Genomic DNA, 12,860 nt, shown 5'->3' with positions numbered 1-12,860 from the left:
TTGGCCACGTTTGTCTCTCCCGCTGAGGTCTGTTTAAAGGGGAAGTCCACACCTGTGACTGAACTGCATTGTGGGTAATGTTCAATAATCGCGTAGCACATGCTGCATGCCGTATGCGACGTAATCAGTCAGTATATGTAGCGACAACATGATGACAACATGAACCGTATGATTTCAGCTCTGACATCAGCGGTCCACATGTTGAGAATGTAAATGGTTGATTTCACTCATGAATTAGAACATGATGAAGCGACATAATATCCTGGTTCGTGAATCTCACGAGACTGCCAGTCTCAAGGCACCCGGACGCAATGCATCGTGGGAAAGTTCTGTTTTCGTATCTTTTCATGTGGCGCCAACGAAGCTGAAGTTAAGGCCTAACTGAAACGCGCCGGTGCCCAAATTTCAACAGGAGACATTTTTGAAAAAGGTGCGGAAATCGGTCAACTGGAGTTTGGGTTTTCGCACCGCTTTGAACGCAGCGTTTCGACGCGTCCGCTTTGCGAGAAGGACGTCGCCTCCTTTGACGCCTCTTCTCTCCGCTTCTCCTCGTTCACCCACATCTCTGCGTCCTCCTCCTCCGCTGATCCTCTCCTCTGAGAAAAGAAGCAACCTTTAATCCTCTCCGTCACAACGTCTTTCCTGTGTCTCATCTGGCTCCATCCACAACAAAACAAAAAACACATTTTCATGACAAAGAAACACTTCATTTCACAAAGCTTGCATCATGCATCCTCGTGCTGCTCCTCAACACCTGACAAATACATTTTGTGTTTGCACGGTCCTACGCTTTTATTTATTTTTTCAGAAGGCGTGTGGACAATCAGCCCCCCCCCCCCCCCCCCCCCCTTCTGTAGCCACTCTGGGTTAAATGTAGGAGCTAAATGCTTCACGCGTGGAATGAAGATGGAGTAAAGCCCTTAAAGTCCAAGGTCGGTTGTTTCGAGCGTCGAGAAGTCGTCTCTCTGTTCAGGCCAACTCCTCGCGTCTTACCGGAACAAACTCACACTTTGTCAGAGTCACAAATCCTTCATGCAGTCTTTCACTTCAACAAATCCCCCCCCCCCTCCAAAATAAAGGTTCACGTTCTCAAAGGGGACGACGCTCCATCTGGTGTCAGTCTTCTAATCCCCCGCTCGTCTGCGCCTCCTTCTATTTCTGGCTTCCGAAAACTCTTTTAATCCCCCCGTGACCGTCCTCTCGCTCTGTTGTCTCTGTTGTCTCTCCCGTCCTTATCTCCCCTCCGTTTCTTTTATTGTCTTCTGGGGAACAAAAGGTTTGCTGACAACGATTGTCTTTTTCCTCCCCTCCATCTCCCTCGTCGTTCCCTTCACTCCCTTCACTCCCTTCACTCCCTTCGGGGCGCTCACACGTCGGTGGCGTTCAGGTGGGTGGACACCACGTCCTGGGTTTCAAGCACGATCTTCTTTGCCCTCCCTCCTCCTCCTCCTCCCCCTCCTCCTCCTCCTCCTCCTCCCCCCACGGGGTGAATGCTGTCCAGCCGTCCGCTCCTCCCCCCTCTCCCCTCCCCCCCTGCGACACTTGAAGACGGCGAGGAAGGCGGCGCGGTAGTTGCGGTTCATCCAGCCGTACAGCAGCGGGTTGGCGAAGGTGGAGCACATGGCGACCACGTGGAAGACGGTGTAGAGCAGGCGGAAGTCGCGCATGTCCAGCACCGTGCTGTCGATGTCGGTGGCCAGCTGGAAGGCGTGGAAGGGCAGCCAGCTGACGGCGAACACCACCACCATGGTCACCAGCATCTTGGTGGTCTTGCGGCGCCGGCGGTGGCGCTCGGAGGTGGCGCTGCTGCTGCCGGGGCCGCCGCTCTCCGCCGGGCTGACGTGGCCGCGCAGTTTGGACCAGATGCGGGCGTAGGCGAAGGAGATGATGGACAGCGGCAGGAAGTACTGGAGGATCAACATGGAGATGCTGTAGACGGTGCCGTCCGTGTTCTTGCCGGGCCACTTCTCCGTGCACACCTGAGACACGAAGACATTCAGTTTAGTGTCTTCATCTGCACCTGATTAAGCGTTGTACTGCGTGTGTTTTTTACACACCGACTAGAACAACACAAGGGAGGAACAGAACAGAGAGTAAGATATGCTACAAATCAGGGAAATGCGACGACGTATGAAAACTTCAAAACTCAAAGCAGGAGGAGAAAAGAAGGAAGGGGGTCGATGAAGGGAGCGAGGGGGAGACGGGAGATGAAAGAGATGGCGAGATCAAAGACACGGATGAGGAGGGCGGCGAGGTGTGTGTGTGTGTGTGTGTGTGTGTGTGTGTGTACCTGTATGGTGTGTCCGGGCTGCAGGGTGAAGGAGCCGTACTCTCTGAAGATGGCCAGAGGGCTGGCGAGCACGGCGCTCAGCACCCAGGTCAACGCGATCACCCCGAAGCACACGTCCTTACGCATCCTGGTCTCCAGGTGGTACACGATGCACCTGAAACACACGCACACGTCTCCTGTCCATCGGCTGACTCGCCAAAGATCGATGATGAAGGAGGGAACGCATCCCTGCTTGTTTACGGCAAGTGCGGCGCTATTTACACCTCACCGCCTTCCTGCAAATGATTCACGAGCTGCCGCTTCGGTCGCATCGCTTCCAAAAAAGGGAAATGACCTCGAGAGACTTCCTGGTTCAAATACACTAAAGACATGTGCAGTGAAATGTGTCCAAGTCTCCAAAATAACAGTGGAGAAAGACGAACGATTCAATTTCTGTTGGAGTGATGGTGAAGGCTGTGAAATAGGAAAGAAGGAAACGCCGACGTTCACCTTCTTAGTTTAGCTTGTTATCATGCTAACATTTGCTAATTAGCAATTAACACCAAGTACAGCTGAGACTGATGGGAAGTCATTAGTAGTCAATTTGCAGGTATTTAGTCATAAATCAAGGAAATGGGCAAACTCGCCTTGAATATCTGCAGAAGGTAATAATGTACAAACGGCAAACTGTTCATAAGAAGTGGACGTAGCCGTCGCCATCTTTGTTTTTGCAACCAGTGAACAGGAAGTGACCACATCTGGACTGAGGAGGACGTAGAGACCTGTCAATCAGTGTGTAGCCCCGCCCCTAAATCATCCCCTGCTTTATGGTGTGTTTGACTCTAAATGGAGCATAATGTACTAAATGAACATCATGCTGTATTGAAGAAGACTGTAAACTAGAGATTGAGACCATAAACTCATGTTTACAATGTTTACTGAGGGAATAAATCAAGAGAGAAGTAGAGTCATTTTAGACTAGACTTCTATACAACCAGAGGAGTCGCCCCCTGGTGGACACTAGAGAGAATGCAGCTTTAGCACGTGAAGCTCTGACTTATCTTCAGAGATCGTTATGTTAAATATCAACTGAAGACATGCAGAGTGAATCCGCCTGTTCAGCTAACGAACGCCAACAAAGAACAGAAACTCAGCTGCTCGGATCGTGAAATGTTTCTGCCAAAAGCACAACTTTCAAACAGCGAGTGAAGACGCTTTGTGTCTGCGGTCCCTGGACAGGTGGACTACAAAACCCACAAACAACTACAGCAGACTGAGGACGCTGGTGAGAGCTCCAGGAACGTCTCGGAGGACCGAATGTTTAAAGTCCGCCGCTTTATTTAAATCCTGAATCTTTGGTCTTTGAAGCTAACTTTTAGTGCACCTGTCAGTGTAGTTTAAAAAGTATTGTTGGACTGCAGCAGCTCTGAGATCAGGTCCTCAGGGTCAAGCAGGGTGAGCTTATGTAAATGTTCTACTCTCAACTCCTACACTGTTCCAGTGGGCCCCATTTGCATGTGAATCTTCATGATAATCCTCTTTTTCAGGTGAAAATGACTTTCAGATTTCTTTTTTGTCCGTCAGCTCAGAGCGAGCGAGACGGGTCAGAGTCCTGCAGGAGGGAAGGAAGCGGTCGAACTCAAACTCTTCCCTGCGACGCTTCAATGTCACTTCGCTCAACAATCATTAACGCGAAGTGCAGCACATTGCAGAGCGAGCGAGCGGACGAGATCGGGGGAACGTTAATACGAGGTGAGATACAGAAGCTACGAGGCCTTCAAATACGGCGGCATAAGCCCCTCCCTCAGCGCCGTAATCCCCTTTTGTTTCCGCCTACAGCGGCCCAGATGTAACCACGTAAAACATGCCACATGGAAGTCACTGTCTCCGCCTTCCTTTCGCTCTAAGCCCCACCCACCTGTGGCGGTCCAGGGCGATGACGTTGAGCGTCACGGTGGAGACGTGCACGGCGAGCCCCTGGGCGTACGGCAGCAGGAAGCAGAGCGTGCTGCCGAACTTCCACTCCCCCTGCAGCGTGTAGACCAGGGTGAAGGGCAGGCACAGCGTGTTCACCAGCAGGTCGGCTGCAGACCACAACACAGGAAGTTCACAGGTTATCACAACAGATGTGTGTGTGTGTGTGTGTGTGTGTGTGTGTGTGTGTGTGTGTTTGGACTTTCTGTTGCTGCTGATTGTTGCACATCTGTGTTAAACGTTCCAATCAATGACAGTCTGATAGACGAGCGTTAAACCGCGTGACGTCCAATAATGTGATCTGAATGCATTTCCTTTAGTTTAATGAAACATCTGCGCAACATTTGAAATTGTTCAAAGCAATAGTTCGACACAGACGGAGTTTTATTCTTCTTCTCGTCTGACTCTCAGAGAGACGTTGAATCAGCGGGTTTCCCAAACGAATCCTTTCCTTTAACAAAATATAACAGAAACACTTTTTATGAGCAAATAAAGAAGCAATTAAAACCAGAAACGAACCGTTTGTTTTGTGGAGTTTACAGCAGCAGCACTACTCGGCACCTCCGTGGGAAGAACCTCCGTTAGCCAACAGTTAGACAACGATGACGAGAAAAGAGTCACAGAACTTCTTTCAACTCGTTCACCAGCTACTGGACCTGTACTGCACATGTGCAGACTAGCACAGGAGCTAACGGCTAACGATGACGGAGGTTGCGCTGAGTTACATCGTGATGCGTTCAAGCTCTGCTTAGTAAAAATGAGCATTGGGGGCGTTAGAAAAGGCTTTACTTGCCTCCGTGGAGCCGTTGTGTGAGCGGTGGGTCTCCTCACGTGTCCTCCGCTCTGCACTCTGATCGCAGAGACACGGGGGCCCGGCGGGGACCGACCCGGTACCGGAAGGGGAAGGGGGGGGGCAAGGCCAAGTCTGCGACCCTCAATCAGTTGGGGATGTTTGGCCTGTGATAAGGGCATCGTGCCAAATCCTGTCAGAGCAAAAAAAAAAAAAAAGAAAAGCTGCAGGGTCTCAGCTCCTCCCTCCTCCCTGCTGGAGTCACGCATGCTGCCCTTCTGCTGCGACGCTTCAGGACACAGAGTCAGAGAGAGACGTTCTTCAACAGTGACGAGAGGGAAAACAGATTGTAGGAGACAGGTCAAAGGTCGCTGCTAGGTGGACACGTTCTACTTCCTCGTCCATGACGTAGATGTTTTTGTGGGACCGGCCTCTACTCCAACAAGTACTTTCTCTCCATCTGACCAAAAGAGGTTCGTCACGTTGAGCGCTTCAGACACTTAAAGAAACGACTGATGTTCCTCTCCAGAGAGGAGGAGGGCGCTGCTTCAAGGTGTCCGTGAGCGCCATCCGAGTGGTCCACTAAGGAGACGAGCGTTCACACGAAGACAAGGAGACGAGCGTTCACACGAAGACAAGGAGACAAGCGTTCAGACGAAGACAAGGAGACGAGCGTTCACGCGAAGACAAGGAGAAGAGCGTTCACGCGAAGACAAGGAGACGAGCGTTCAGACGAAGACAAGGAGACGAGCGTTCAGACGAAGACAAGGAGACGAGCGTTCACGCGAAGACAAGGAGACGAGCGTTCGCACGAGGACAAGGAGACGAGTGTTCGCACAAAGACAAGGAGACGAGCGTTCGCACAAAGACAAGGAGACGAGCGTTCGCGCGAGGACAAGGAGACGAGCGTTCGCACGAGGACAAGGAGACGAGCGTTCGCACGAGGACAAGGAGACGAGCGTTCGCGCGAAGACAAGGAGACGAGCGTTCACACGAAGACAAGGAGACGAGCGTTCAGACGAAGACAAAGAGACGCAGCGGGAGGGACAGCGGGCGGAGCAGCCGGCCCCCGTTTGTGTTGTTTTTCGTGGTGATTTAAGCGACGTCGTTCTCTCCCTTGCTGCACGTTTCACATCACATCCGTCACGATGCTTCTGCTCCTCTTCCTCGGTCTGCTCCGTTCTTTTGTGTCGCTTTTGATTTTCCTCTCGGCGGCTTCTTCTAGTCACGGTGTTTCATCGCGTCCACAAAGCGTCGCACATCGGAGAAGTCTGCTTATTAAATGTAACGAGCATATACATTCTGCTCACGGATATCTTTCAATAAAAACACACGTGAATATATTCATGAAGGAACAATGTGTCTCACTTCAGATCAGATGTGAACTTCTCCCCGTCTGTGTAAAAGCAAATATTCAGAAAATACAGAATAAATCCTCTTTCTCCGTCTCTGACTCTGAATCAGCTCAGCACATTGGAGGACGTCGATGTTCTCCCATGATTCTTTGCTCTTTTTGGGGGTTAATTCTGGGTCAATGCAGCGTTAACTAAATACTGAACCTGAAACAATCACCAAGACAGTGATGGTAAGAAAGCGTGACGTTCAGGTCAAACATCAGTCAAAAACATCTCAACATACATGTTCTAGTATAAAGGACAAAGGACCAGGATCTCTCTTATCCGGGGTCAGCAGGTCCAGCAGGTTGACCCAGACTTCCCTTCCCAGACGTCCAGTTGAACTGTTGAAGCAGAAGGTTCAGTCGCTTCCACTTTAAAGGTCCTCTTCATCTTCTCTCGTGGAAACATTAAAGTCTTCGTCTCTAAAGGGAAGCAGGTTGTTATTTTCTGCTACACCTCTGCACTTCCAGTCCGCCTCTGCTCGGTGAGAGACAGACAGCAGGACTCGCGTGATGTGTTCTCTTTCTGCCTCTGAATTAGGTCTCTTTAGTTGCGGTGCAAGATGTGCTGAAAATGGCCGGCTGCCATTTCCTGTTCACGACGTTATGTTTGTTCAGCTTTCATATAAAGCGTGTAGCTCAAAGTGCTCAAGAACAGACGGCAGGAAGGGAGAACGCGTTGAATAGGAAGCAGAACACATGCAGACAGACTCAGTAGAGACCAGCTGGAGGACCCAGAGGAGCCTTTAGCAGCTAAAGAGACAGACGTGTTTGTCAGGAGGTGGAGGAGACCAAAAACAGAGCTGAAAAAGACAATGTTTGGATTTACGTTCATCGGGTGAAACGATCACTGCCGACGACAAACGGGTTTCCTCGAGGTGTGTTTAACCACAGTGTGGAGAGGTGGTCTGAAAGAAGCATGTCATATCACTGTGCTGGATTTAAGACAAACAGGACTTTCACTAAGGAGACCGCTGCGTGTGTCCGAGTCCACGTTACAGTTCACCGCAGCTTTGTTACGTAACTCGAGTAGTTCACGCCTAACCAAGCAAACCTGAAAACCCAAGTTGGAAGTTTACGAACTGTATGTTTCTTGTGAATGAAGGGAAGTTTACTTTGAAAAGACACTAACCAAGAGAAACCGTACGTTTGTAAAAGACATTAAACGTGTAACGAGCGGAAACGGACACGTCTCTCCGGCCATAGTTTAAAGCTTTTTATTTCACGAGTTGGCTGATCTATGCTTGGCTGAAACTGTCCTGGATCTCTCTCTGTATTCAGCTCAGTGTCCCTGAGAGACGGTCCATATCGGACAATTCAGCGCCGCAGACTGGACGTCCGTTACCAGCACAGGAAGCTGTGGAGAGTCACACAGGAAGAGTGCGGCTGACACTCATTTCAACAGAGCTCTCAGGATTCCACATTAAAAACAAGGCAAACTTAAAAAGGAAAAAATAAGTTCATGATACTTTTTCAGGACACAGGCAATCGCTGTGTGTGTGTGTGTGTGTGTGTGTGTGTGTGTGTGTGTGTGTGTGTGTGTGTGTGTTTTACTTGGCATCCAATTTTCTTTACACTTTTCAGAACAACTGACCCTCCAGGCAAAATATTGACGTATTAAAGCACAAAAAAACTCCGTTAAACACACACACACACACACACACACACACACACACACACACACACACACACACACACACACACACACGTGGAGTGTGCGGTGGAACTTTTGGTGATTATTGTTTTCTTCTACTTCATGAACTTCTTGGAGAAGCAGAGGGAGAAATAGTCCTCCTGGCTCCTCTTAAACTGGAGGGTCAAAGAGTCACGATTATAGAGACGTTTCAAAACTAGAGCTCTCCGTCGCCTCGAATCAGAAATGAGTTTACATATCGATTCATTTATCTCAGAAATGGAGGCTTTATAATAATAAGTTATATCATGAGGCTGGTGTTTTTATATACTTCCCTTTGTCAACAAATCCTACAAATAGTCCACAACCAACAGCGTGTTAATCCTTTCTGACTTCCTGTCTGTGGTCCAGTGGTTCCTGTTGAAGGTGTAAATCTCTAAAAACACAAATCTATAGTTTTGTGTCCTAAAACAGCCGCTCACTGTAGCAGCCTGTTCTCCGTCGCTGTCCGTGGTCCTGAAGTCTCTTTCTGTCGCTGTCCCTGGTCCTGAAGTCTCTTTCTGTCGCTGTCCCTGGTCCTGAAGTCTCTTTCTGATGTCTGTCGCTGTCCGTGGTACTGAAGGCTCTTTCTGTCGCTGTCCCTGGTCCTGAAGTCTCTTTCTGATGTCTGTCGCTGTCCCTGGTCCTGAAGTCTCTTTCTAATGTCTGTCGCTGTCCGTGGTACTGAAGTCTCTTTCTGTCGCTGTCCCTGGTCCTGAAGTCTCTTTCTGTCGCTGTCCGTGGTCCTGTAGTCTCTTTCTGTCGCTGTCCCTGGTCCTGAAGTCTCTTTCTGTCGCTGTCCCTGGTCCTGAAGTCTCTTTCTGATGTCTGTCGCTGTCCGTGGTACTGAAGGCTCTTTCTGTCGCTGTCCCTGGACCTGAAGTCTCTTTCTGTCGCTGTCCGTGGTCCTGTAGTCTCTTTCTGTCGCTGTCCCTGGTCCTGAAGTCTCTTTCTGTCGCTGTCCCTGGTCCTGAAGTCTCTTTCTGATGTCTGTCGCTGTCCGTGGTACTGAAGGCTCTTTCTGTCGCTGTCCCTGGACCTGAAGTCTCTTTCTGTCGCTGTCCGTGGTCCTGTAGTCTCTTTCTGTCGCTGTCCATGGACCTGAAGTCTCTTTCTGTTGCTGTCCGTGGTCCTGAAGTCTCTTTCTAATGTCTGTCGCTGTCCGTGGTCCTGAAGTCTCTTTCTGTCGCTGTCCGTGGTCCTGAAGTCTCTTTCTGTCGCTGTCCCTGGACCTGAAGGCTCTTTCTGTCGCTGTCCCTGGACCTGAAGGCTCTTTCTGTCACTGTCCCTGGTCCTGAGGTCTCTTTCTGATGTCTGTCGCTGTCCGTGGTCCAGAAGTCTTGATCTGATGGCTGTCGCTGTCCCTGCTCCTAAAGTCTCTTTTTAAGGGCTGTTGCTGTCCCTGGTCCTGAAGTCTCTTTCTGATGCCTGTCGCTGTCCGTGGTCCTGAAATCTCCCCCTGCCTCATCTAAATTGACCCATCCTTCCATGCTTCCTCTGAAGACTGTGTTATGAAGTTAATGTATTATTGTTCATCAGCCCCCCCCCCCAACACACGGACAGACAGCGCCGCCCCATTTTCACACTCCATTACTCCTCATAGTCTCCTTGTCATTTTCATTTGCCCGTGCTCTCATTAATTCACCTGTTTACTCGTTTTCTTGTTGATTCATGCATTTGTAACGACATGTTTATTCAGGTATCTGTAATACAGAATGTGTTCATGTTTTAATTAATCTATTAAAGGTTTGGATTAGAAGTCAAATTAATGTTTTACTAATTAAAACTGAGTTCAGATACTGACTGCGTGTTATTCACCGTCTTTCCTCTCTAATAATTATAAGATATTTTTTAAAAAAAAACACCTTAAGAGAACCGGCGTTGAGTCGCTGTTATGAACACGTCCAGTGCCTCTCAGGCAAACACGATCCAGGCAGCAAAAGTATTTTTTTTAATCTTGCCACCAGTGTGAAATTTCACAACTGAGCATCGTGTGTCACTTCACAGGCGGAGGACGTGTGAAAGCGGCCTCGTCCCGCCCTCATTATAAACACACAGAGCTGAGGTGACATCAGTCGCGACGCTGTGACGGAGCGCTGTTTACGTGAGAGGACTCAACAGATGTTCGGTCAGAGTTGAGATATTCTCCAGCTCATTAGAGCAACGTGAAGCTCTGCAGGATGATAGGAATGCACAGTTCAATCCTTCACCTGCTGTGAAGCCGGCTCCTGGTCACGTGACGCTGAGAGGAGCCTTTATTCTCTCACTTTGTCTCCATTTTTAGAAAGTACTGCATCTCCTGTTGGCTGCTAGGAAACTGATAGTTTTACCACAAAGTGCCGGTTTGACCGCCAAGATCAATACAACGTACTAAACATGTAGACATGTACACATGTAGACATGTAGACATGAAGACATGTACACATGTAGACATGTAGACATGAAGACATGTAGACATGTAGACATGTAGACATGAAGACATGTACACATGTAGACATGTAGACATGAAGACATGTAGACATGTAGACATGTAGACATGAAGACATGTAGACATGTAGACATGTAGACATGAAGACATGTAGACATGTAGACATGTAGACATGAAGACATGTAGACATGTAGACATGAAGACATGTAGACATGTAGACATGTAGACATGAAGACATGTAGACATGTAGACATGTAGAGATGTAAACATGTAGACATGTAGACATGTAGACATGTAGACATGTAGACATGTAGACATGAAGACATGTAGAGATGTAGACATGAAGACATGTAGACATGTAGACATGTAGACATGTAGACATGAAGACATGTAGACATGTAGACATGTAGACATGTAGACATGAAGACATGTAGAGATGTAGACATGAAGACATGTAGACATGTAGACATGTAGACATGAAGACATGTAGACATGTAGACATGTAGATATGTAAACATGTAGACATGTAGACATGTAGACATGTAGACATGTAGAGATGTAGACATGTAGACATGTAGAGATGTAAACATGTAAACATGTAGACATGTAGACATGTAGAGATGTAGACATGTAAACATGTAGACATGTAGACATGTAGACATGTAGACATGTAGAGATGTAGACATGTAGACATGTAGAGATGTAGACATGTAGACATGTAGAGATGTAAACATGTAAACATGTAGACATGTAGACATGTAGAGATGTAAACATGTAAACATGTAGACATGTACACATGTAGATATGTAGAGATGTAAACATGTAGACATGTAGACATGTAGACATGTAGACATGTAGAGATGAAGACATGTAGACATGTAGACATGAAGACATGTAGACATGTAGACATGTAGACATGAAGACATGTAGACATGTAGACATGTAGACATGAAGACATGTAGACATGTAGACATGTAGACATGAAGACATGTAGACATGTAGACATGAAGACATGTAGACATGTAGACATGTAGACATGAAGACATGTAGACATGTAGACATGTAGAGATGTAAACATGTAGACATGTAGACATGTAGACATGTAGACATGAAGACATGTAGAGATGTAGACATGAAGACATGTAGACATGTAGACATGTAGACATGTAGACATGAAGACATGTAGACATGTAGACATGTAGACATGTAGACATGAAGACATGTAGAGATGTAGACATGAAGACATGTAGACATGTAGACATGAAGACATGTAGACATGTAGACATGTAAACATGTAGACATGTAGACATGTAGACATGTAGACATGTAGAGATGTAGACATGTAGACATGTAGAGATGTAAACATGTAAACATGTAGACATGTAGACATGTAGAGATGTAGACATGTAGAGATGTAGACATGTAGAGATGTAAACATGTAAACATGTAGACATGTAGACATGTAGACATGTAGACATGTAGAGATGTAGACATGTAGAGATGTAAACATGTAGACATGTAGACATGTAGACATGTAGACATGTAGAGATGTAAACATGTAGACATGTAGACATGTAGACATGTAGAGATGTAAACATGTAGACATGTAGACATGTAGACATGTAGACATGTAGACATGTAGAGATGTAGACATGTAGAGATGTAGAGATGTAGAGATGTAGACATGTAAACATGTAGACATGTAGACATGTAGAGATGTAGACATGTAGAGATGTAGAGATGTAGAGATGTAGACATGTAGACATGTAAACATGTAGACATGTAAACATGTAGACATGTAGACATGTAGACATGTAGACATGTAAACATGTAGACATGTAGACATGTAGACATGTAGAGATGTAGAGATGTAGACATGTAGACATGTAGACATGTAAACATGTAGACATGTAAACATGTAGACATGTAGACATGTAGACATGAAGAGATGTAGAGATGTAGAGATGTAGAGATGTAGACATGTAGACATGTAGACATGTAGAGATGTAGACATGTAGACATGTAGACATGTAGACATGTAGAGATGTAAACATGTAGAGATGTAGAGATGTAAACATGTAGACATGTAGACATGTAGACATGTAGACATGTAGAGATGTAGAGATGTAGACATGTAGACATGTAGACATGTAGAGATGTAGAGATGTAAACATGTAGAGATGTAAACATGTAGACATGTAGACATGTAGACATGTAGAGATGTAGACATGTAGACATGTAGAGATGTAGACATGTAGACATGTAGACATGTAGACATGTAGAGATGTAGACATGTAGAGATGTAGACATGTAGACATGTAGAGATGTAGA

General features: G+C 47.0%; 1 protein-coding gene across 1 annotated transcript in view; it reads right to left on the bottom strand.

The window, feature by feature from the left end:
- Positions 1 to 861: 861 nt before the first annotated feature.
- npy2rl (neuropeptide Y receptor Y2, like) overlaps positions 862 to 12,860 on the bottom strand; it is a 24,205-nt gene continuing 12,206 nt past the window's right edge. Inside the window, 4 exon segments of the mRNA XM_068713092.1 lie at positions 862 to 1,516; positions 1,518 to 1,979; positions 2,291 to 2,444; positions 4,188 to 4,353. Coding sequence (XP_068569193.1) covers positions 1,367 to 1,516; positions 1,518 to 1,979; positions 2,291 to 2,444; positions 4,188 to 4,353 — 932 coding nt within the window. The 3' untranslated portion in view covers positions 862 to 1,366.

The sequence above is a fragment of the Cebidichthys violaceus genome, unplaced genomic scaffold (assembly GCF_023349555.1).
Source record: "Cebidichthys violaceus isolate CVI_PGR_0920_01 unplaced genomic scaffold, fCebVio1.0.p SCAF_19, whole genome shotgun sequence".
NCBI lineage: Eukaryota > Metazoa > Chordata > Actinopteri > Perciformes > Stichaeidae > Cebidichthys > Cebidichthys violaceus.
This window is presented reverse-complemented; position numbering and strand designations above follow the sequence as displayed.